At 41.4% G+C, this 26557-nt stretch overlaps 1 protein-coding gene across 4 annotated transcripts in view; it reads left to right on the plus strand.

Moving 5' to 3' along the window:
• The window catches only part of GRIA3 (glutamate ionotropic receptor AMPA type subunit 3), a 311476-nt gene that overhangs the window by 266991 nt on the left and 17928 nt on the right, over positions 1-26557 (plus strand). For 2 of the 4 annotated variants that reach the window (XR_011385359.1, XM_002720270.5), the window contains exons 13-14: positions 18909-19156; positions 19720-19834. Coding sequence is in view for 3 of the 4 variants with exons in the window: in XM_002720270.5 (XP_002720316.1) it covers positions 18909-19156; positions 19720-19834 (363 nt within the window). In the remaining variant the exon portion in view is untranslated. The remainder of the gene's footprint in view (positions 1-18908; positions 19157-19719; positions 19835-26557) is intronic. The other 2 variants (XM_008273165.4, XM_017349859.3) reach the window with 1 other exon arrangement.

Here is a 26557-nt window from a genome sequence, read left to right on the forward strand (position 1 = left end):
CCTTGTTGGAGAATGATTTTCTTTCTCTTTAATGAAGACTAGATCAGTTCCTGCAAGGCTAGGGTACAACCTTTTGCACTCCATTCCAGTGTGACCCTTGTTTTTCCCATGGATATCTCTTTCTGCCCTTCACTCTTTGGGGAAGCAGCATAGCATTCATTTTATCATGCCCTCTGACCTTGAATCACCTTGAACTGGCTTTTTTGTCTCATCCTCCCTAGCTATTTGTGAACTTGTCATTCTGCCAGACCAAAGATGAACAAGAACTAGTTAGAAACATTTGTTACCTTTAAAGTTCTTTCTTACAAAATCTTTGCCCAATATAATACAGCTGGGCCCTACCTTAAGCAATCTATACATCAGAAAATACAGAACTGATAAAGGTAATTAATAATAACTACTCACATTAGAAACATATTCCTCCCTATAATATTGAGATCCCATAGTGCATTTTGGTGTTGACAGATGTTAACCGCTTGTGAAACAAACTAAGAAGGCTTTCAAAAATAAACACAAAAACAGTCCACAGATTGATAAACAAATTTGATTTTCAAAGAGGAATCTAATTATGGCACAGTTTTTTCTAGTAATTCATCTGTTACATAATGGAAGTCATACTCTTATTTAAGCAAGGCAGCACAAACTAGTGAAAAAGTTCAAAGGTATTACAAAACTGACTTGCTGGGGCCAGCATTGTGGCACAGCGGGCATTGTGGCACAGCGGGCTACCCTGCTGCTTGCAACACGAGTGTCCCATGAGTCCTAGCTATTTCACTTCTGATCCAGCCTCCTGCTAATATGTCTCAGAAAACAGCAAATGATGGCCCAAATACTTGAGCCCTTGCCTCCTACATGAAAGACACAGATTAATTTCCCAGCTCCTGGCTTCAGCCTGGCCCAGCCCTGGCTGTTGCAGCCATCCAGAGAGAGAACCAGCAGATGGAAAATCTCTCTGTCTGTCATTCCCTGTCTGTAATTTTGCCTTTTGAATAAATATATAAATCTTAAAAAAGAAAAAAAAAAAGAAAAGAAAAGCTGCTTGCTGAGATTGAGCCAGTCTACATAGGTATGGCTACCTCATTCCAGAAGTCTCAACAAGTCTGGGAGTTAATCTTGGAGTCTTCCTGACACACACTGAACATTTTTAAAACATCTTTGGATTCATGTCCTCCTAATGTGTGCTATATATCCAGCATTGCCACATTGCTAGGCCGGAAACAATGAGAAACTTAAAAGTCCTGAAGTCTTTGATTTTGTGTTTAAATTCATAACCTTAATGTTGCATTAAGGGCCTATTTTGCATACCTGTTTGATTGTACCATCTTAAAGAACCGTTTAAACCTGGAGAAGACAGCATGACTCCTACCTTTCTTCTCATTAATAACATACTTTCCAGTGAGTGGATAATGAGTGACTTGGATAGAAATCAGTAGAAAAGCAGATTGCCATTAGATGGGGGGGGGGGGGGATTCCCTCTACAACACTGACAAGTAATTTTGAGACTGATGGTAGAGAAAACAAGCCTCAAAGAAAGATGGCTATCTAGGAAGGCTCTTAATTAAGTATTCTGTTGTCTTTACATGTTGGGTTGTAAAGGAACAGTCATCCTATGGAAATTATATTTTGCAAGTGATTTGAAAAATCTCAGGCTAATGGAAATAAGTTCTTTAATTATAGAGGAAAAAAAACAGGTAACTCTTGGCCACAGATTATCCCTAATGGGTTCTGAAAAACATACAAGTCTGCATAAGCATTCTTTAGTTTGAATTAACTACAGTCAGAGGCATTTAGCTACAGTTAGAGATGCTGATGGGAGGTGGGAGGTAGTGGACAGTAAGCATTCTAGCTGGAATATAAGGCAGAGGGGAATCTTAAAGGAAAACACAGGACATTTTTTTTGAAAAAGTAGTATGGCCTACTCCACTTTTCTGGAATAACAGATAATAATGCTCTTACTCAAGATACAGAGGGCCAGTTTTTCAAATTACTATAATTCTCTGGTAATACATTGCTGGCACAGAAACAGGGTCTTACTGGAAACACATTTCAAACCAATGACTGCTAATTATCCCACAGTCCACCAGATTCACGTACCAGAAAATACGTGACACTTGAAATGCAACCCAGGCTTTCAGTTGCCCTTTATTCCTCCAAGTCCTTTAGAATGCACCAGGGCGTCCTCCTACAATTTGACTACTGATGCTTACACTATAGGGTGAAACTATACCAATGAGAAACTCAAATCAAATGAAATAATAGTACGGATAGGTTGACTCTGGAGGGTTTTCTGACTTGGGGTTTGTTTCTGTTCAGTACTGTCAGTAAATATACAGGCCTGAATATAAAATAAAATGGTTTTCTAGTTGAGAGAGAGAGAGAGAGAGAGAGAGAGAGAGAGAGAGAGAGAGAAGAAGAAGAAGAAGAAGAAGAAGAAGAAGAAGAAGAAGAAGAAGAAAGAGGAGGAGGAGGCGTCACGGAAGATAGGGGAGGGGGGGAGGGGGAGGAAGGGGGAGGGCGGGGGAGGGAGGGAGGAAGGAAGGAAGGAGGAAGAAAAGAAAGAGAGAGAGAGGAAAGGAGAGAAAAGAAAAAACAGCTCTGCTTCAGATCATGGTTCTGTTCCGTTTTTGTTTTCTGATGGATTTGACTTCCAAATCTGAAATCTGGCAGCATGCATTTCAGTTTGGGGTTTTGGTATAGCTGGTATGACAGCAACCAAGCTGAATACAAGCTGCCTATTTCCCAAGGACTTAACTCCATAGGAAATGTTAGTTACATCCCGCTTTGATGACTCAAATAAAGCAAATTTACAGTTTTGACCTTAATGGAACAGTAACACAAAAGCATTTAGAAGTTATTTGCAATTTTTAGGGAAAACTATTGATGGAGATTCTACCATTTTCAACTTCGATGGTACTCAATTCTGTAGCCCACCTATTAGTGCTGATATAGGGAAGAACACTTTAAAAAAAAACTGGGGGCAATTGTGGCTGCTCATCTCAACTGGAATTTTTCCCTTAGAAAGGATTCAGAGACAGAAAGTGGAAACAACCAAATATAACAATGCACAGGGCCAGACAAAGAAAACCAGCCTGGGTAGAAATTCAATTCTATTTTTTATTCACAAATGTTTCCTTGCTCTTATGAAGCAAACTATGGTTCTTGATCAGGAGTAACAAGAATATTCTTGCACACATACCTAGATCCAAGAGCTCATTTACTTTTAATTGTACACACACAGGATAAATTTAGAGGAAATCATCTCTGCATGTGCCTAAAGAATTTCTGCCCATGCAAATATAATAGCAGACCTTTCTCTAGAAAGGTCTTCCATAAACACATGCTGAGTAAGCCCTTCCAGAGCCACGCATTAGCTCCCAATAGAGCAGGAGTTATATTCCTCCCTTGCCCTTTGACTAAGGCTATGGCCAGCCCTCCAACTGGTGCCAGCAAGACTTCCATTTGTTGCAGTCATCACCTGCACATCAGGGTAAACTATAAAAATAAACAATGTTGTTCTCGGTGCCCTTTTGCTGCTTTTTTGCTGTTGTTGTTTATTTATTTGAGTGGCAGAGAGAGAAAGTGCACATAATTGAGTGTTAGCTCCTTTCCACTGGTCTGCTCCCTAAATGCCTGTAACAACCAGGGTGAAACCTGGGAGCTTCGAACTCAATCCAGGTCTCCCATGTGGGTGGCAGGAACCCAAATACTTGAGCCATAACTTCTACCTCTCATGACACACATTAGCAGGAAGCTAGAATCAGGAGCAGAGTTGGGACTCAAACTCAGTACTTCAATATGGGATGCAGGAGTCTTAACCACTAGGCTAAATGCCCAACACCCCCCTCCCTGGCCTTTGCTTGCCTTTTGGTGCTTCTCTGGTTTTTCTTTACTTATGCTATGGACCTGCGCTGTCCAATATCTAGCTACATGTAATTATTTAAAGTAATTTAAAATTCAGTTCTTCAGTAGTACTAGCTACATTTCAAGTGCTCAATAGATATGTGTACCTAAAAGCTGCCATGTAGGATAGCACAGATATAGAACATTTCACAAAGTTGTATTCAGTGACAATTCTGTTAGTTCCTTTAGCTTTTTGAGCATAAGGACCACCTCTCCCACACTCACCTCCCCCACGGCACCTACCACAATACTTGTTACAATTGTTGAATGGGTCAGAAACTCACCAAGTGCTTGCTATGCTGCCATGAGCTATGCTAAATTCATTATAAGCAGTCTATCATCATCCCATGAACATTATAAAGGGGGTCCTATTACTATCCCTGTTTTTCAGATGAGAAAATACCAAAGCCAGGTCTTTGTATGTTCAGGACCTATGTTCTTAACCACCGTTTTATATGCCAAAACAAAACTTCAGGTAACTGCAAATTTCATCACAGACAGACAGACTTATTCCAGGACACTGATGACTAGTAGCTTCTCCACAACATTCATACTGACCAAGGCAGACTAAAGATAGATTGGAATTAAGGTCGGAGCATGCATATTAGGGACATAGAAAAAGTATGCTGATTTGTGTTTAAGTGTGGGTATCAGATTAAGTAGCTATCTAACTGCCTCTATAAATGAAATAACAGAAAATTAGTAGTTTTACTGGCATTTTGCATATAGAGCTCACTGCCTTCACCCCAATAGTGAAATCTAATCATTTGTGAAGTCACTTCCATTTGCTATACTTACTAGAAGTTTCTGTAACTTGAACTTCCATGCTGCACAGTTTGTGCCAAGACATGCAAACGCCAGAAAATCAATTTTCCTGCAGCTTTCACAGTCAATGTGTTTGCCAGACAAAACCCCAGCCAACCACTTTTTTTTTTTATCAGCATAGCGCCTTTAGAAATAATACTTACCGGAACGCTCCTAACACAGCAAGAAGGAAAAGACTTAAATCTAAGCCCAACTGTGCAAAATGGAGAGCCACAGGAGAAAGTAAAATGTGAATATACTGAAATTGAACATTTTAGTGGCCCCATTTGGCCTTATAAGGTATTCAGTGCCAGGCATCTAGCGAGTTAGCTTTGATTCTAGTCTATGTCTCTGTAGCACTGATGACGCTTAACTTGATACCTGTCACCTACTTGTGCCCATGCCCTCATATGTCCCCTGACTTAGCAGGGCAGCACTCTACCTTACCTGCCTCCCCAAGACCTATCTCGATTTCTCTTCCTTTCAATAATCGTTTGGCACAAATTCTCTAACAAACCAAATCATACAAAGGTGGTGCAGATGGAATCTAATAACTTCCTGTTTGCAACAAAGGTATAATCTAATTTATTGAGGGATCACTACATGTTCAACAGTATGATGAGCCTTTATACGATTTGTCGTATGTAATACCCTATCTCAAATTCAGAGATAATTATTAAAGTCTTAGAGAAATTTAAGTAACTTGTCCAGGTCAAACAGAAGGAATCTCTAAAATGGCAGGATTGAAGGCCTTATGACAGGCGTGGTGGGTTACAATATCAGTGCCTCTTACCTCCAAGAATGTTGCAGAGACTTCAAAGCTGAACAAAGAAAGAAGATTAAGACATGTCAAAACAACAGGTCAGGGGCCGACGCAGTGGCTCACTTGGTTATTCCTCTGCCTGCAGTGCCAGCATCCCATATGGGTGCCGCGTTCTAGTCCCAGTTGCTCCTTTTCCAGTCCAGCTCTCTGCTGTGGCCCGGGAGGGCAGTGGAGGATGGCCCAAGTGCTTGGGCCCCTGCACTCTCATGGGAGACCAGGAAGAAGCACCTGGCTCCTGGCTTCGGATCGGCACAGCGCAGGCCGTGGCGGCCATTTGGGGAGTGAACCAACAGAAGGAAGACCTTTCTCTCTGTCTCTGTCTCTCTCTCTGTCTATAACTCTACCTATCAAATAAATAAATAAAAATTTAAAAAAAAACAGGTCAAAGAAGTAAATTTCAGTCAATTCATTGACATTTTGGTCAATATAGTCACTAGCAATTTCTCCACTGGGAGGCAGTGTGGAGTAGCAGGAAAAGCACAGATTTGGAAGCCAACATTCCTAGATATTAATACTAGTCTAACACTTTGCATCTATGTGGCCTTGGAATTACCACTTCACCTCTATAAGTTTTGGAAGGAGAGGGGAGGGGACGATATAGATGTAGGTGTCAAATGATCTGGGTTAAAATCTTAGCCATTCATTTATTCACTTAATATATATTGAGTGTATGCTAATTGATAACCATTGTTCTGAGTGTTCAAAGCAAAACAAAATCCTTGTGTTCATTATAGTGGGTGAGACAAAAACAGCCTAAACAGTGTAAATACCGCATGTTTCAGTTGGTGTTAAACACAATTTTAAAAAGCAGAAAAGGAGACAAAATGTTGGGACTGCTATTTCATCTTGGCTGATTATGGAAGACCTTTCTGCCATTTGACCAGACACCCAAATGAACTGAGGGAACCGACCAGGCTAACTTGAGGTGGAGTGTGGTGATGATAAAAGCATTCCATATAGAGTAGCACAAGTGAAGGCCCTGGCATGGGAATGTGCCTGGCTGGTCTAAGAAAAAGGGCCCATGTTACTGGAATGAAATGAGAGAAGAAAAGAGTGGTAAAAGATAAAAGTGATGAAGACAACAGAACAGAGCCTATTGTGCTCTGTTCTAAGACCTGGCAAAGATGTTGGATTTTATCCTGTTTGATACAAAGTCATTTAGAAGGCTTCAGGCAGAGGCATGACATGATCCAATTTATGTGAAAAGCTAACTCACATTGCTATGCAAGGACAATAGCCTAAGGAGCAGGGAATCTACTTGAGAAGTGATTGCAATATTTCAGGTGAACAATGATTGGCTTGGTTTAGGGTGGAAAAGTGGTTGCATTTTGACTATATTTTGAAGCTTGAGCCGACAGGGTGTGGAACGTGAGCCCAGAGAGAGAAGTCAGGGATGACTAGAAGGATTTTGGCCTGAGCAGCTACACAGATTGGACGGCAGTACTATTTTTTTGCTGCTGGAGAACAGTGGAGGAGTAGCAAGCGGAGGTTGGAGAGAACTAGGAATTCATTTCAGCCATGCTAAGTTGGAGATGTCTATCAGATGTCCAGGTAGAGATGTCAGGCAGGCAGTTGGATAGACAAGTCTGGGGTATAGAGAGGTCAGGGCTAGAAATTTAACCAGCTGTATCCTCTGAGCAAATAAATTCTATAAGCAATATAGTTGCTGCCTCAAAAAAAATGGAGATAATATTGATTTCACAAGGTCATTTTAAGGATTAACAACAATGTATGTAACACATGAAACACCATTCCTGGTACATGTATGAATTGCTAAACAATGGTCACCCTGTCATTAATAGTATTCATTGCAATAACTGGCAGCTAGTTGTTGTTATTATAGGATCATTGTATATCTAATTATTATTATTCTAATTATTGTTGTTATTGTAGGATCTAATATATTCTATATTAGAACGTAGACTATTAGAATCACTTAGGGGCCGGCACCGCGGCTCAATAGGCTAATCCTCCACCTAGCGGCACTGGCACACCGGGTTCTAGTCTCGGTCGAGGCGCCGGATTCTTTCCTGGTTGCCCCTCTTCCAGGCCAGCTCTCTGCTGTGGCCAGGGAGTGCAGTGGATGATGACCCAAGTGCTTGGGCCCTGCACCCCATGGGAGACCAGGAGAAGCACCTGGCTCCTGCCTTCGGATCAGCACGGTGCGCCGGCCACAGCGCGCCAGCCGTGGCGGCCATTGGAGGGTGAACCAACGGCAAAAAGGAAGACCTTTCTCTCTGTCTCTCTCTCTCTCATTGTCCACTCTGTCTGTCAAAAAATAAAAAAAAAGAATCACTTAGGAAGCATTTTTTTAAATGTTGGCCCCACTTTGCGCAGAATCACAGAGCGGAGATCAGCAGCTTACCAGGTAAATCCTACAGATAGAGACCAGATGCGTCAGCTGTAACATAACGTCCCTTCAGGTTAGTTCCTGCTCATCTTTTGGAAAACTAACATTACAAAAAAAGAAAACACTAAGTGTAAATTTTGGGCTCTTCTAAATATCCCTGAGCAAATTGCTACTGCTTCCTTTCATTTCTCTGCCTTTTCATGAGATCATGAGAATAGTTCTTGCTGTGGAAACCTGGAAGAAACCACCACTATGGAAACTCAAAATAGTACATCTCCAGAGTAGATTTTTTGTCCCTAATAGAATATTTTTCTTCTCATTTCCTAGGACCTGCATTGTCAGGTTTGGCCTCTGCACTATAATTAATTGAGTCAAGGATAACAAGAGTACTGAAATTTTTTTTTTATTCATATACATTTTATTTTTGTACTCTGTATATTAGTTACCAGAAATCAGGGAAAACATAGGTATGTGTCTTTTTTTTTTATCTTTTATTTAATGACTATAAATTTCCAAAGTACGACTCATGGGTTACAATGGCTTCCCCCCCCATACCGTCCCTCCCACCCACAACCCTCCCCTTTCCCACTCCCTCTCCCCTTCCATTCACATCAAGATTCATTTTCGATTATCTTAATATACAGAAGATCAGCTTAAAATACTTTAATTATAGAAAATAAAAATACAGTTGGAGTCACAAGGCATTTAACCTAGTGGTTCAGATGCTAGTTAGGATAACCGCATCCTATATTGGAGTACCTTGGTTCAATATCTGCCTCCAGCTCTTAGCTCCAGTTTTCTGTTAATGTAGACCTTAGGAAGTGGCTATAATGGCTCAGGTAATTGGGTTTCTCTTCCTGCCATTCAAATGGGAGACCAGGATTGAGTTCCTAGCTTTAGCCTGGCCCAGCCCTGGCTTTTGTGGGCATTTGGAGGCTGAAATAGCAAATGGGAGTGTTTGCTCTCGCTCTTGCTCAAATAAATAACATTTCTAAAATTGTTTTAAAAATGCAGCTGGAAAATTAAATCCAATTAGCCAAAGGTGATAGGCTCTGGATTTCTGAAGACAAAATTTCATTGAAAAATAGAACTCTGGCCAGCTGAAGGAAATGACCCTTGTAGTGTTTAATAGTGACAGCAGGTCTAGGAGCAATCCACTGCATGAAAGTCAGTGAATTTAAGGCTCTTCTATAGTGGAAGGGGGTGGCAGATACATTTTCTCTGTGGCCCATTCTCTGTTCCAAAAATGGATTCTGCAGTCTAAAGGTCAGGATATGTAGTTAGGAAAGTTAGCTTTCCTATATACACACATACAAAACCTCTCCTTTACCCAGTTGATGTGTCCGCCATTAGACAATCATTCCTTTAGCTGTGTCTTGCCCTTTGGTAAGATGAAAACTCTTCTGCAGGGGGATCACACTTTCAACTGTGAGTTATACCTCAATGTGAATGCTTCCAATATTTTTCTGAGAGCAGGATGGGGTAGGGAAGTGTATCTTGTACCTGGTAAGGCAGATGGGAAAGAGGTAAGATGGCCCAGGAAAGAGAGTGAAAAATGAGGAGCATCTTGTAACAATAAAAGACGGCTCACAGTCCTGTTTGGTAGTCCATATTTATATATTTTCATTGTCAAAAAAAAGGAGAAAAAATTTTCTCTACTTCTAGTTTAGAAAGTAGAGTTTTCAAGTGGATTAAGAGTGAGATACCTTGGTCCCCAATCTACATTCCAGGAACCCTTGACAGTATGTTAAAAGCATAGGCATCATTTCAAGCAGAATTTGGATGGCCTTTGCCCAGCCCTAGAATATCACTAACAATTGTCCCTTGGCCTACCTGGGAACAGTGTACTGTTTAGGGGCACAGACTCTGGAGGCTGCCTCAGAGAGTTCCCACAGCCCCATTGTACAGCTCTGTGGCCTTGGGCAAGTTACTTAACTAACTTGTCTGTGTCTCTGTTTCTGCATTGTTAAAATGAGTAATAATATATTTCACAGAGTCGTGAGAATTCCATGAGTTAACTAACGTATGTAAAACACTTAAAATAGAGCTTTGAACAAAACATGTGCTTAATTAAATGTTAGCTGTGATGGTCTTCCTCACTTAATGGTGGCTCCAGCAAAGCCCACATTGCAGGCTTTCTCAACCTCGGCACTATTAACATTTGGAGTCAGGTAATTCTTGGTTGTAGGTGCTGTCCAGGATGCTTAGCAGCATCCTTTGCTTCCATCCTTTGGATACCAGTAGCACTCCTCTTCCCAACTTGTGACAATTAACAAACAAGTGTCCAGATGTCACCAAATGCCTCCTGGGAAGCAAAGTCATTATAGACTGAGAGCCACAGGGGAAGAAGACACTGTGTCTCTTCTTCTATTGCCCCCAGAATGGGGCTATGGGACCTTAGAAACATTTTCTCTAAGAGTGTGCTGACTCTGGCTTTCAAAGCCATTTAGCCCCTGGTGCTACCTTCAACGCATTGGACTATGCTTAGTCTGACTCTGCAAGAGAAGCAGAAAATGAATCAGAATAGTAACCTGACTTCGCATGCCAGGGAGGGACACTAGGAAGGTCACTGGAAACCTAGCAAAGTTGTCACCTACAGCTTTGCAAAGGAGACAGCTAAAATAGCACTCTTTGAGCTGGAAGGAAACCTGTCCCTGGACTTCAAGATGGCTTGAAAATGTGAGGCAAAGGTATTTTCAATGAGTATTTGACATTTGAGGGCAAAACTCAATGTCTAGGCAAAAGGTGACCTCTGATGCCACTGAAGTTATCTAAAAGTCCAGCCCCTAAAATAACTCAGCCAGGATCACAACACACCAATAGAAAAGCTCAGAATAGAAACCAGCATTTCTTTCTTCCTCTTTCTCCTGTTTGCACAGTCCACAGTCACAAGGCAGTGGCTGATTGTCTGAAGCAAAAAGAAGCTGACAAGCAATATTTATTTGAATGTTTAAAAACTGTGTGAAGGAAAGAAAGACAGTGAAATTGGGGTTTCGGTCATGCTATAGAAATAAAATCATTTCCTGTGTACCTTGCTCCAAATCAAAATGGAAACCATTTTCTATGCTTTAGAGGGAAAATTGTAAAACTCAATGATTCCTTTCTCCAAATGCACCTCAGAGCTGTTGATTTCTTCAAAGCAGATGTGGAAGGAAAACATGTGTCATATACATTTGGCAAGCCATATGGGCTCTTCGTCTTCTGGCCCAAATTGCTCTGAGCCCTTCATGTAGTGAAGTGTGGACACCAGGGGCCTGCAGCAGGCTTACACTAAGTGACAAGAACATTCATTTATTCCAGTGCATTCGTACGAGAGGATTGGCGTTAATTTGCAGTTTGCCCGATTTAAAAGAAAACAGCTTGGCGAGGAAGTAAAAATGTTTTTGAAGACGAGTTCCTCTCATTCATCTAAAAGAAAACGATCAATGTTAGAGCAGAAGGGGCTGGGGTTACAGAAGAAAGACCTATCTGTGGCCTAGAATTCATAAGACTGGGGTGCAATCTCAGCCTGTGTGACGTGGGGCAAGTGACTGAGTCACTGACAATTCTTTCAATTTCTCTATAGGAGATCCTTCAAGGTGGCATGCTGGTGGGGACTTACTTGGAAACTGCTTTCATAGCAAGCCCATAGTTTTTCCCAGGCTTGTTTATTTGTGGTGGCTTCGGAGTAAGCCGATGGGAACAAGGGGGTAAGCCAAAGCCCTCTCCGGCATCTCTTGGCATTGCTACTGCACTTGCCCTCTCTCCCCCTTGCTTCTGGCATTTATAAAATGTGAATTGATTCTTTCATTCAGCAAATTTAGTGAGCACCACTGGGCCCACATGCTGTTCTCAGTGCTAGGGATGAAGTAAGGAGCACACAATAGCTGCTGCAGCTGCCTTGCAAGGCTGCTGTGGCTTTACATGAGAGAGTGTGTGTAAAATCACGCTGGCAACCTGAAAGCCATATGCAAATACAAGGTTTAAGATATTTGACTGTCTCCTGCTTCTAATGATGACAAAGCTAAGGCCTCTCTGCATAAGGAAAGGGGAATGTGTGAAAGGCAATACGACAGACAACAGTCTTACCACAGAAATCTCCCTTCTGTGGGCCTAATCCAAGGGCTTGAAGCTTCCACTGTCAAGAGCTACAACCTAAGGAATGCCTGCAGTCTTGACACTTATCAAGAACTTGAGACTAGACCTGCCCTGCCCACACTGTACCCCTCCCCCTTTCTACCCAGCCCACCCCACTAGGACAGACAAGCACACTGGCCTTTCCCATCCAATCGAAACTTCGGAACTGCAAAGAGGGGGGCAGGAAGGAAAGGGAGGCTAGCAGCTCTCCTGAGCAGCTGCATTGTCAGCTTCCTTTCCTTCTGCTCCCGTGCCTTGGAGGCATCACCTGTCCAATCCCAGCATTTGATCAACTCTGTGAGGCAACATTTGCTCCCGAATGTTGGGGAGGGCTGCAAGGCACACAGGGTTTCTATAAAGTGCTCAGTTCACACAGGGGCCCAAAGCTGCCCTTTTGAATGTGTGCCAGCCAGCAATGCCATCTGAGCCTTTATTAACAGCAAAATTTTCAGAGGAGGCTAAATGGTTCAAAAGGAAAAAAAAAAACAGATTATAGTTTATAATTATATTCTCTTCATTAAAGATATCATCTAGAGAAGAAATTGACCAAGTTGCCAAGCAATGTGTAGTCTGTAATAAACAGAGAAGCAAAATGAATGAGAAGTCATTTTGTTTGAAATTCTTGCCATATTTCCCTTTCTTCGGGTCCTATACACAGGGATGGCCTTCTCTAGCCCCTAAAAGTCACTTTTTTAAAAAAAAATCTATTTATTTTATTTAAAAGGCATAGTTACATAGAGAGACAGAGAGAGGAAAAAATCTTCCATCTGCTAGTTCACTTCCCAAATGGCTGCAATGGCTAGGACTGAGCCAGGCTGAAGCCAGGAGCTTCATCTGGGTCTCCCATGGGGGCAGGGGCCCAGGGACTTGGGCCATTTTCTGCTGCTTTCCCAGGTGCATTAGCAGGGAGCTGGATCAGAAGTAGAGCAGCCAGGACTCCAACCGATGCCTAGATGAGATGCTGGCATCACAGGCAGTGACTTAACCCACTATGCCACTATGGCAGCCCCCAAAGTCATTTTTTTACAATACCAAGAAGCCCTCTCTACTTTTCAGCATGTGAGTCTCCTATTCAAGGACAAATGAACCTCAGCAAAAAGCCAAATTTCTCCAAAGTTTTTTTACCTTTCATGATTTACTACAAATAGTTGGAACTGTGACTACTGAACCCATGAATGCTAGGGTTCTACCTTATTAGCTGTTTTAAATTCATCTGTTCCTCCTCAGTTCCTGCATTTTTCCTTTGGCTTTTGTTTGCTAATTATCTAGCAGTGCTATGAGAATTTCCCATGTCTTCTCTGCATAACTATTGTTTGTACCTTCTTAGGTACAAAATGGTGCTCTGTGGGGTGAGAAAAAAAATAAAGTGAATCATGGCAGGTTGAAGAAAAATGAACTTGTTGGCCGGCGCCACGGCTCACTAGGCTAATCCTCTGCCTAGCAGTGCCGGCACACCGGGTTCTAGTCCCGGTCGGGGCGCCGGATTCTGTCCCGGTTGCCCCTCTTCCAGGCCAGCCCTCTGCTGTGGCCAGGGAGTGCAGTGGAGGATGGCCCAGGTGCTTGGGCCCTGCACCCCATGGGAGACCAGGAAAAGCACCTGGCTCCTGGCTCCTGCCATCGGATCAGCGCGGTGCGCCAGCCGCAGCGCGCCGGCCGCGGCAGCCATTGGAGGGTGAACCAACGGCAAAGGAAGACCTTTCTCTCTGTCTTTCTCTCTCACTGTCCACTCTGCCTGTCAAAATAAATAAATAAATAAATAAATAAAAATTAAAAAAAAGAAAAATGAACTTGTTATTATACATCTTGCCCATAATTTTTGTAATTTCTCCCAGTTGATTAAGATTCAGTCCCTTTTATTGCCTTTGGTATTTCAACCAAAATAAGACATAGTAGAAAAAAATTAAAAAATTCTAGTGATGTTTTCTTCTTTTTGATCTGAATCTTTTACTATCACTTAAACACTAGTTAGGAAGATAAATGTTTCAGCTTAATTTTTTTCACTTGTGAACCATTTCTTTCACTCCCTTCTAACCTTGTTTGGAATTGAGTCGTCATCTAGGGCCCAATCATTTCTGCCACTAACTAACTTGTCATTTATTGCACTCATTAATATCTGCTGCGTGGACACCACATTTAAAGTGCCCATTTCAAGTACTGCCATTTATTCTGCTAGAAATGCATCATTACCTAAAGGAATAAACCTTTTAACCTGTATCTGCAATCAAAGAGCTCAAGTAAATGATGAAGTAAATGAGCTCAAGTTACAGTACACTTGGAACAGAATTGATGGATCCCTCTGCCCTTGGCTTATAAATTTATATTTGGAAGTAATGACCTGTTTGCAAATAGTATAAGAGACAAATTCATCTAAAGCCCCACACCCCCTGCCTGCTACTGAGGTCAGATTAGGCTAAAATGAAGAACACAAAATACCTTTTTATATGTGTATAAAAAAGATACCTACTACAGAGTTACCTATAATGCCAAAAAACTGGAATGATCTAAAAGTCCGGGGGGGGGGGGGGGGTCAATACCGTATAGTATATTCATTGACTAAAGACTGAAGTACTATACAGCTATTAGAAAGGAGATGTGTTTATTCAAGTAAATGTATAAAGAGGTACAAGGGAACAATAAAGGCCAAAATCAGTATAGTGGTTTCTTTGTGTGACTAAGGAGGGATACGTAACTGGGACAGGTGAATAGGCAAATTTAACTGACTTCATAATGTTTAATTTCTTAAACTTTGTAGCAGGCACACAGTGTTCTGACATTATTTCTACATCTTTCTGTGCACCTGAATTATTTACTTTGAAACTCCTCTGGGCAACTGACTAGGGAATTTTACTGACAAAAGTCACCGACAACGTATTTCATTATAATACTTAGAAATGTTTATGTGTCCAATGAGGATAATGTGACATGGAATGTGCATAAATGACTATGGGTGAGATTTTAATCACAGAAGTCCCTCATTATTGAGGATTATTAGGAAGGAAGTTATTGGTATGGGCTTCAAAGGCAGGCTAAGTGGCATGTATAAAAAGGGCTGTAAAACATATACCCTGGTTGGCTTAGCAGATAAGGCAAGACGACCTTTAGAAATAAGGTATAGAACCCTACAGTGCTTTAAAGCTAGTGCTGGTTTTTAACCATCCTTCTTGTATCTCTGACCAGCAATCCATTTGTTACCCTGAGCAGGCCTAAGCTTCGGTTATTAACTAAACATATCTTTGGTAGCTACCCTGTATCAGGTATTGTGCTGCCTGCCAACAAGGCTATGAAAATGAGCAATACATGGACTTTGTCCACAGAAATATTCAAGTAATGAAGGCAAGACAAACAGCTTCCAGCAATGCAATATCGAAAGCTCTAAAGCAAAGAAGTGGCAAAGTTCTTTGGGAAGACAGCGGAGGAAGCACTTCCACAGGAGTGGGAAAAAGGACAGATTTCACAGAAGACATGACATTTACTCTGAACTTGGTAGGATGAATAAAATAATTCAGGCAGAAGCAACATGCTAACCAAAGACAAAAGACATTAAATTATGTGAACCATAATGTAATCCAGTCTCACTGGACTTCTCTCACATGGGAAAGTTTAGTCAATATCATAAGCCAGGAGCCAGGAGCTTCTTCTGGATCTCCCATGCAGGTGCAGGGCCCAAGGATTTGGGCCATCTTCTACCACTTTCCCAGGCCACAGCATAGAGCTGGATCAGAAGTGGAGCAGCTGGGACTCGAACCAGCACCCATATGAGATTCAGGCACCACAGGCAGATTTAGCTCACTACACCACAGCATCAGCCCCCCAAAGCATATCTTGACTCCATCCTCTCCTCTTCAATTGTATTGTTCATATCCCAGTCCAAGCTGCAATCATGACTCCCTGGAATGGTTAGAATTTCTTCCTAGTGGGAAAAACATTTGATCTAGAAGTTGTCTGTGTCCCATGGAGTGCCTAGGTTCAAATCCCAGTTCTGCTCCTGATTCCAGCTTCCTGCTAATGTAAACCCTGGAGGGTAGCAGGTGATGGCTCAAGTACTTGTGTCCGTGATACCCACGTGGGAGATCCGGATTGAGACCCAGCCCCAGCTGTTGTATTTGGAGAGTGAACAAGCAAATGGAAGACATATGTCTGTCTCTGTCTCTGTCTCTGTCTCTCTCTGTCTCTCTCCCCCTCCGTCCTTCCCTCCCTCCATGTCTCTCTTAAGTAAAAATAAGTTTTAAAAGACTTTGGTCATCATCTGAAAAAGAACGGCCTCATAATAATCCCCTAGCTTCCACTCAGGCACACCTCTCAGTGGCTTCTCCATACGCCCATTAATCATTTTATAAGTTTAAATCAAAATCTTCCAACAGTTTGTTATCACATTTGGAATAAATCCAAACTTTTTACCATGACCTACAAGTCCACACAAGATCAGGACTCTGATTATCCGTCTAAGCTCATTTCTTAGCACTCTCCCTTCACCTATACTGTCTTCTTTTTGCTGCACTTTATGTAAACCAAGCATGTCCCCATCTCAGTGGACAGCTTCAGTAAAACAGTAAGGGCCTCAGTGAGGGTATCATTGCCACAAACATAATGTTTAATTTCCATGCCAATAGCTCTGGGAATTCCAGCCCCCTGGAATTGCTTGGGCAGGACCAAGCAGGTCTTAAGAATGATGCAATGCAGCTGACTGAAGTTCATAGAGGAGCAGCTAAATAATTCATCAAAAGAGGTGGTTTAGGGGCCAGGAAACCACATTAAAAGGAACTTCAAAACACAATGTGTGTGTGTGGCTTCTACCACACTATCACCTCTGGTCAAACCTTACCTTAGAATTTTTCTCTAGGGCTTTCATTTCTAAGGACCTAGCTCCCAACTCAATTGGAAGTTCTGGGACCTTGAGACTGCACGTCCTTTATATTCACCATAATGACTAACAGAGCTAGAAACACACAGTTATCATTTTATCTATGTTCAAAGGCCCACTCTAATTGAGATGAAATTCAATGAGATTAATTTCAAAAAGGTAAAGATGAAGGACATTTGCCATAGTAGAAAGAAATAACAGGTTTGGTTGGCCTCAAGCTGAATTGAAGAAAGAACTCTGTTCATTCCATAATATTCAGTACACTCTCAGTAGGGTGCTCTATCAGACAAGATCAGGTGTGTTCAGGGTGGTATGGCTGTAGACAGTAGGGTGTTTTATCTATAGCAGGTGCTCAAAAAGTATTTGTTGAACAGATGGATGAATGACTAAACACACTAATGCAAGCTCAGGCAGCATTGATAGAAAATAATGTTTCCGTGATAAGAAACTAACAGGGTTCATTCTGGCCATGTGTCCCTGGTGCCATCTTTATTTCTAGACACTCCAATTTGAGAGACATCAGCAACTTGTATGTGCCTATGAATGAAAGACCAAAGTTCTGAGAGCTGGGAAAAGTATCAGTCAGTTGAGTTTCACCTGATGAAGAGATAAGAAGACATAATTTAAGTCTTGCAATATTTGAAAGACCATCAGGCGGAGGAAGGAACAGAATTGCTTTACACAGCTCTAGAAGACAGTTTGAAAGAGAGAGTTATTGAGAAAAAAATCTGCTCAGAATAAGGAAGTATTTTCTTACAATAATTGATAACCCATGCCAGAATGGGCTGAATAAAATGGTTGTACTTTCCCTTCCAATGACCTTTGTCCAGTCAAGAAGAAGATAAATACACAGCACGATTTTGAAAAGACTTCTTTTTTGGCTGGCGCCACGGCTCAATAGGCTAATCCTCCACCTAGCGGCACTGGCACACCGGGTTCTGGTCCCGGTCGGGGCGCCGGATTCTTTCCCGGTTGCCCCTCTTCCAGGCCAGCTCTCTGCTGTGGCCCGGGAAGGCAGTGGAGGATGGTCCAAGTGCTTGGGCCCTGCACCCCATGGGAGACCAGGAGAAGCACCTGGCTCCTGCCTTCGGATCAGCACGGTGCGCCAGCTGCAGCGCGCCGGCCACGGCAGCCATTGGAGGGTGAACCAATGGCAAAAGGAAGACCTTTCTCTCTGTCTCTCTCTCTCACTATCCACTCTGCCTGTCAAAAAAAAAGGAAAGAAAAGACTTCTTTTTTTTGTTATTTTAGGGTTTTTCAAAATTTAGTTTTTAATAGATTCAATGTAGTTCATAGATACAATTCTAAGAATATAATGATATTCCTTTCCTCCCTCCCTCCCATCGTACCCTCTAAGGGAGAGCTCTTCATTGGAAAGAAGATTGAAATAACAAAGTATTTTCTTTCTAAAAAATATTCATTTACTTATTTATTTGAAAGACAGAGTAACAGAGAAAGAGGGAGATGTGACAGAGATGTTCCATCTACTAGTTGCCTCCCCAAATGCCCACAACAGTGGGGGCTACACCAGGCCAAAGCGAAGAGCCTGGGACTCCATCTGAGTTCTCCCACATGGATGACAGTAACCCAAATTCCTGGGCCATCATTCACCTCCTTCCCCGGGTGTACATTAGCAGGAAAGCAGATTAGAAGTGGAGTAACTGGCACTCAAACCAGCACACTGATATGGGATGCAGGTGTCCCAAGCTGTAGCTTAATCTGCTGCACCACAATGCCCACATCAAGAAAGTATTTTTCAAACCAGATTTTAACCAGTTAGTGGGGCCATGGAATGAATTCAGTGGATCCTGATCATCATGTTTTAAAGTGGATTAGAACAGCGTAGGAGCTTTACATGCAGCAAGGGTGAGTTTGGTTTTGAGAAAGCTATTTTGGAAACATGTTGACATATGTCTAACTGTGTATACTAGGTTGTAGCATAACATGTTTTTCTTACTGTGGATTGCGATTAAAATGTGTGAAAACTACCTCACCGAGACCTCTTCCAGATTTCATATCTGGCAGCTTGAAGAACTTTTATCTCTGTGTTGCAGAGATCCAAAATTGCTGTGTATGAGAAAATGTGGTCTTATATGAAATCAGCAGAGCCATCTGTGTTTACCAAAACAACAGCAGACGGAGTGGCCCGAGTGCGGAAGTCCAAGGGAAAGTTCGCCTTCCTGCTGGAGTCAACCATGAATGAATACATTGAGCAGAGAAAACCGTGTGATACCATGAAAGTTGGTGGAAATCTGGATTCCAAAGGCTATGGTGTGGCAACCCCTAAAGGCTCAGCATTAAGGTGGGTGGAATAATATAACAATATCCGTGTTGTTATAGTATTCCACCTACCCTGATGCATTTTGTTGTCATTTTTTTTTCTTGTGGATTTTGAGGTAACTTTTAAAAGTTTAAAATCTACAATATTCCATGGAGTTAAATAAGACGGTAAATTATGGTTTCATCTACTTAATGCATCCATTTTTTTTTAATGTTCTCTCTCTGTGTTGTCCTCTCTGACTGTTTGTTGCTGTTTTAATTTTACAGTTCAACGGCTTTTTCAATTTAAATGGTAAAAGCCAAGTTATGGTGCCATATGTGACGAATGTTAATTGCATGAATGTGGTGTTCTTGTTACTTTTTTTCTCAAAGACAATTTCCCCATCCCGCACACTTCAGTTTTGAGCAAATGTTATCCTCCATGCCACCTTCCAATATTTAACCCTGTATTTGCTGTACAGACATTTTTATAGCTCCACGTTCTGTGAAATTTAGCCAATTTGTCCTCTTGTGCTCCTTTTTATACGTTAACGATTTCCTAAGCATTTGTGCATTTTCTTACAAGTTATGTTTTATCGTTTCAAGAAATGCTGTTAACCTGGCAGTATTAAAACTGAATGAGCAAGGCCTCTTGGACAAATTGAAAAACAAATGGTGGTACGACAAAGGAGAGTGCGGCAGCGGGGGCGGTGACTCCAAGGTCAGCCTCAATGTCACCACAACCGGGTACCCTTAGTGACGAGTAATCGGCAAGACTGTTATCTTATTATTGAGGAGAGAGCACAAGACTCACACATAAAGTGGAATGACCAGGTTGTTCCCCTGCCTGGCAGCTTGGGGAACTAGAAAGACTTTAGGGCACTGCCCACATTTTTGATCTAACTTGGGTCCCTTCTTAAACTCCCAGACAGAGGCACTCCATCCATACCCCTTCCCTTCCTTCAAACATCAACCTTGTTGCCTTATGAGGGCCATGATGTGGGTTTCAATGTCCTAGGCTCTCAAGAGCCCAAGGCTCTCCTCTAAGACTGTCCCTGCCTGCCTCAGTTGAGTGATGTGAGAGATTAGATTCATCTATGGAAAAAGTCAGGTTATGACATTTTTAATGTTTTTAGGATGCGTTGGTTCCTCACAGAGGTTGGTTGGTTGGTTGGTTGATTGGTTGAGTAGGTGCTTCTTCAATTATGTGTGTGAGTGATGAGACATTGTTCTCTATATGTGATGCCCCATTTAAGCAGGCCCCACTTAACTTGAAAGTCAAAGAATGAGCTCGGTTTCAAGTTAAATGGGGTCTTTCTTCAATAGGCCACCCCATATAGAGACTTTGCAAGACATTTTGTGTATTTAAGCAAGTGCGTCGCCTAACTGTGATCTCATGTGTGTATGAATCCCTGATTTGGCTTCTCCTTAGCCATGTTCTTGGTTCAGGTAGGTCTAAATGTTATCCAGGCTGTCATCGTAAGAAAAGCCAATCTTATGTGGCATTCCTTTGGCTCCTAATGCTCTGCGGGGCTAGAATGAATACTTAACCATCATCCAGGCAACAAGCAACAAGAAATAGGGGCAAGCTCAGAAGCCATGATACCAAGTCCTGGAAAGACACGTTGGGTAAGTACAGGAGAGAACCTGACAACAGAATCCTCCATGGCCCAAGGGGCCTGAGAACTGTATTGAAGCATGTAAGATCTGCTCTTGTGCAACCAAGGATACCATTGGCATCTTAAGGTGAAGAACAGTGTTTCCCAACCACAGACGAACAGACAGGCAAGCCAAAACTTTTCTCCTTCAGAGACAATGGTTGTACTGCTGCTCCTCTCATTGCCTCTCCATCCCTCAGGATCCTAATGGAAAAGTTAGTTTGCCAGTCTGCAATATAATATGGGTTTGGAAACACTGATCCAGAGCACATCCAAAGAAATAAATTTAAAAACAGTTTTCTTCATCATAGAATATCTCACCAGGCACTGGCAAGGCCTTTTGATGTAAAACCTTGATTAACCAGAACTCACCTAACCAGTACCCAGCTAACTGAATTGCCCCCCCCCCACCTCGGTACTTCACATTGATGAGAAAGCAGCAATAGTACCCAAAAAAGAAGACTGCAAGGAATTGATTTGTTTTAATCACTTGTCAAGAGATGACCCTGTGGTCAGGCCACATTCAGCTTTCTCCTCTATCTTCTCTCCATCTGGATTGACCCTCAAACATTAGGGGCTGTTTCCCTCAGGCAAGAAAATGGATACAAGCTCTTTAAGAAAAAATATTAGCCAAGAATGAAACAAAAATGCGTGCTCCTATTGAAAATTCCATTCACTCTTTATGGATTCCAATTAATCAAGGTTTTACTATGTATCAAAAACTTCCTTTCTCACCAATGTGAACTGATGACATTGACAACTTGGCCAAGCTTTTGGCTCATTTGATTTTTCCAATGGCTAGCCTGATGCCCAAACTATTTAGCACCTTCTTCTTGGTCTTTTTCTCATGTTATTAGCAGGCCACGGAAAACCTAATTGTACCATTGAAGCGAGTTGCAGAATGAAAATTGAGCTGGATTGGATACATTGCTGTCACAAATTCATCATTCACACTCAGCATGGTTAAAAAGGATCCATGGACTATATGAAGATGACTCTAAAACATCCACATGATGCCAAGTTCCCAGAAGTTTTCAAATAATCAGACGCATGCTGTTATATAAACCAAAACATCTGCACATATTTGGCTGAATTTTTACTTTTCACCCAGATATTTTGGTATCATGAAGAGCCCAAAACCTTAGAACAGCTATTTGTTAATTACAACCAGCAATCAAGGTTTTTTTTTTCCTCAGCTGGTATTGCTGCAAAGTTTCTAATCAAGTAAACCTTATTGCCTACTCATGCTTTCTAGATTATCTGAATTTTAATACACAAATAGAAAAATATTTCAGTCAATCCTAAATATTTCCAACTTCTTTGACTCTAGTGCTATCTGCCAGGAATCTTTCATATCACCTTTCTTGATCATTCCTCCAGCCAGCCCCCTTCTCAACCATGGATCAATGCTGCATATCCAACAATTGCCTTTTTTGTTCCTGGACTACCAAGGAGCTTGCCTTTATCTTCTTCCTCCTTGCTACCTGCTGTTTTCTGGGAGTGAGCAAGAGAAGGGGCAAGAGATGAACTTGAGTCTGTTTCACCACTACTTAGTAGTGATACTAAACACAAATCAATGGCAAAGAAGATAGAAATGACAGTGATACCTCATTAATTTGGAGCCCTCTAATTAAGAATTTGTGAAAAGCTAGACAGGTAGCAATCCATAAGTTAACATTGTATTATCAGGGATAAGAACAAGAGAGGCTTGTTAAGCAAATGAAGAGTTTAGACTAGACTGTCAGTTGAATTTTTCCTTAAGAGAACAACCCCTTTTCAAATGTTGCAAGCACTTATTTAGGTACAATCATATCCATTAGAAATCTATCTGCTAAAGTAGTTCTCATGAGAATTTCCACTAAAGCAACGTTTTATAGTCAGTTTGAATTATAAAATAGACTTGAAGTTATAAAACTGTCATCCTTCAAACCTATTTTGTGATTCAGGACTCACTGTACTCATTCAGACAATCCTTTCCCTCTCTTGATCCACATCAGTGAGGTTCTACTGTATTAGCAAAATGACTTGAGAATTACACTTCCTGATCACATCCCATCCTCATTTAATATGACAATTACATATTGAATATCCCATCATTCCACAGAGAGAATGAGGCCCAGAGATGGTGGTGACTTTTAGGAGGTCACATAGCTAATGCCATCACAAATCTCCACTTTCAGGATCACCACTTATTATAATATTGCAGATGGCAATTTATCACGTGTACCTACCCAATGAGCAATGTGAACCTGATTGCATGTGATACATTTCCATGTGAATCGGGTTCATTCTCAACTACCTTAGTTACCAGGCAAATGGCATATTTAAGCCATTCCTACCCTCAGTACTGATTACTAAAAATGACAATAATCACAAAGCCTGGCATTTATAAGCACTTTTACTTTTTCAAAAACACTTTCACATCTATTATCCCTGAAACGTGAAACCAGGAGAGGAAGAAATACCTGTATTACTTATCTCTCTGCCTCTCTCCTACAACCTTTAAATAACGATAAATGGGCAATTATGTTAAACTGTTGACTTCCCTGGAGTCCTGCCCCCAGAATGAGACATTACACATTCTGAGCCTAATCTACAAGAATTACTATACAATTGAATGGATCTGAAACTTTTTGGGCTCTTGTAAATGTGCACACGCTGAAACTAATGGCACAGATATTTCATTTCGTTTATTTTATTTTCTGAATACAAGAAACTAAGAACAAGATTGGTCACTGAAGCAGTGCTAGAACCATACCTACAGGCTAAAGCCAAAATATTGCTTGGCTTTACCAATTTCCCAAACCCCTGAGCCAATAGGGCCTAAACAAAGCAGGCTTGATCCTTCCTTGACAGACTATAAATGCACAGGCAAGGATCAAGGAAATTAGAGCTGTGATTTGGGAATTTTTAATCTGCAAATCACCCTTTTGTGTTGGTACTTTATCACAACATGTGTGCAAATGTGGTAATTAAGAGCCAGTAGGTTGTTTCAGCCATAACCCCAGTTACCAGGGATGTGTGACACAACAGCCTCCTTCGACAACTGCCTAGCACTTCAAACTTTCACATGCTTCCGACTGCCCTCCCCAACCCCCATCAACCTACTTCATTCTGTTAGTCTTAGGTAAAAGTTGCCAGCTTAGCTTTGCTGTAGATCTTTACCTTATGAGAGGGGGTCAGAAGTCACAAGCTATTTGTGACTTTGGTGACAAGTATTTGCAAACTCCACAATACATCACCCTAGAATTGCACCTGGCTTTAGAGCCATGGTTTTAAATAGACTTCTGGTGTTAATACTTTCTAAGGTGAAAATCAGCACCCACTGTTGTGCTTTGTGCAACACAGGAACAGAATGTTTCCATTGAGGCCGTCGTAAACCCTTTGACTGCAATGAAAAGTATATACTAGGTAGAAGCCTTAATTACTAAGGCATATGGGAAAGTGAGGAGCCAAGACAGGCTACGCACTTAAACCTCTATTATTTAAAAAATAGTAGGAAGATCATTATAGCATATAAAATACTGATAGATTAATGCAGTTTAATGGTCTTTCAAAATACATGGAAACTAGAATAAAGTGATACTAGGAAAAAAAAAAAAACCTAGGGAGTTTCTTTTAATAGATTCAGAAATGCCTGCAATCAAAATGAACTATGTTTCCTTTCACACGGGAGATTTGAAAGCACCTAAAAAGAGTTTGTCCTCTTAAGAAATTCAAACATGTTCCTCCTATTGTGAGCCATCTTTTATTCACTCTTACGCATTTGCTTAGCAAGTCTTCTATTCAAAGGTAGCAAAAAGTTACACTTCAGGACATCCCATTTCCAAATTTACTCCACTCCATTTTTAAAAATTTTTTTGATTGGGTGGTACACAGATGAATGAGGTCGTACTGTGTTTCCCACGTGTATAAATGAGATCTTCAGTTTTGTGTGTATTTCTTCTGTGTATTTCTGCGCTTCTCCTCTCCTATGGCACCATCTCTTAACCACTTCTCTTCCACACCCAGAATTGACATTCTTGGGCCTTATGTAGTGGATATGAATCTGTATCTGCCTTTACCTGCAACAAAATGGACCTTTTATTGGCAGGAGCCATCCCTAATGGTAGACATTTTGGATACCCAGGGTTAAGATGGACCCCAACGACTCGTTATTGACACTGTTATGTGTGTAGGCAAGAATCATTACAGATCGATGGCACTTCCTGGGTCTTAGCAGAAGTTCCTGTGAATTCCCAAGACACTGGTTTGGGATCAAGGAGTAGGGTGAGTATGTTATGCTCTTCGTTGGTTTGCATGTTTCTGTGCTGGTACTGCCTCCTGGAAGTATGAAGAACCTGACAGTTTTCTTTCCTGATAGTGACTAAATTTGCTCCTTGAACTTACTCAGGTCTTCCTCCCAAGAAAAAATCCTCACTTTCTCTCACATGGCTACTTCAAGCAAGGGACCTGTTGCCTTAAGAACTGAACCAGTCCAGTGGCTGCCAAAACCATTGATCTTGCCAAATGGTGTTAAAGAATAGATTCTACCACCGGGAAAAAATGTAATCCAGAAAGAAAACATTTTGAAAAATTATTCCACTCTAGTGATTTTTTCTAAAAAATGACTTTGTGGCCTTAACATGGTTCCTATGATTAGGACATGATTATTTACCTTTGGTGTTGTCATGATAATATGAATGTGTTTCTTATTGACAAATAATGACTAAATGTCCAACACCAGAGCTACCAAAAAGCAGAAGGAGTGAAAAAGCCTGAAGGTAAGAATGCTGTTAATGCGATTGCCAAGATGAAAGACATCATTGCAGTGGCAGAGAGTAAAACGATGTTTGTCAATGCCCTTTCTGCCCCTCGAAGACCCAGTCATTTGGTTGCCTTTCATTTGGAGAGACGGTTATAGAACCACACTCTCTTAAAGATAGGACAGCCATGTAAAACAAACATGAAAGATTTTATGGAACTGAACTACATTTAGTTGGGGTGGGAGTAGGGGTTGGTGGAGCAGGGTGGAGACAAATTTCTTTTATGGAGAACACTTAAAATCCATTCTCTTTTGACTTTTTAGAGAGCGGTATAGCATTTGGCCCTTGGCACACAAAGCTGACCTCCATGGGTCAGAGGTGGCAAAAGTGTGGTCCAAGTGCTGGATTCACCTTTTTGCTTAATTTCATCAGGCACAAAAGCACATATTTCTCAAAATACAGACCTAAGGCAAAAGCACACTCTGTGTGTGTGTGTGTGTGTGAAGACTGCTAGTGTGTTCTGTCTATGTTTGTAGCTGGAAATGCAGATGTGATGCGTTAGATACTAGGGTGAGTGCTAGAAGAGGGTGGTATGTGCCCTGGCATGACAACCAATAACCAGCTTTTAGAACTGATATACAGATCCCATTTGTTGCTATCTGTATTTGGATGTAAGCTAGAACTGATTATTTTTCTGTGAGTCATGATCATTTAATAGCTATTGGAGAAAAAGTAGGATGGAGGCACGGAGGCACCCTTCAGATTTGCCTAGAATCAGGGAAATGAGTTTGATGTCTTCAGAAGCATTGATCGTGTGAGTTTCTAGCAAAGGCCAATCTCAGTCTGTACCTCTCTTAGTGCTGATGGAATGAAGTAAAGAAAACACACTTGTACATAATAAAACTCAGCCAAATTTGATAGTGTGACTTTTTAATGGATCTTAAAAGAGTTTTCAAGTGAACCATATCAATCATATACTTAGCAAATTATCTGAGGCCATTGTTTAACCAAAATTGGCTTCTCCAGAAACTGAGCATCTTC

This window comes from Oryctolagus cuniculus, chromosome X (genome assembly GCF_964237555.1).
Source record: "Oryctolagus cuniculus chromosome X, mOryCun1.1, whole genome shotgun sequence".
Classification (NCBI taxonomy): domain Eukaryota; kingdom Metazoa; phylum Chordata; class Mammalia; order Lagomorpha; family Leporidae; genus Oryctolagus; species Oryctolagus cuniculus.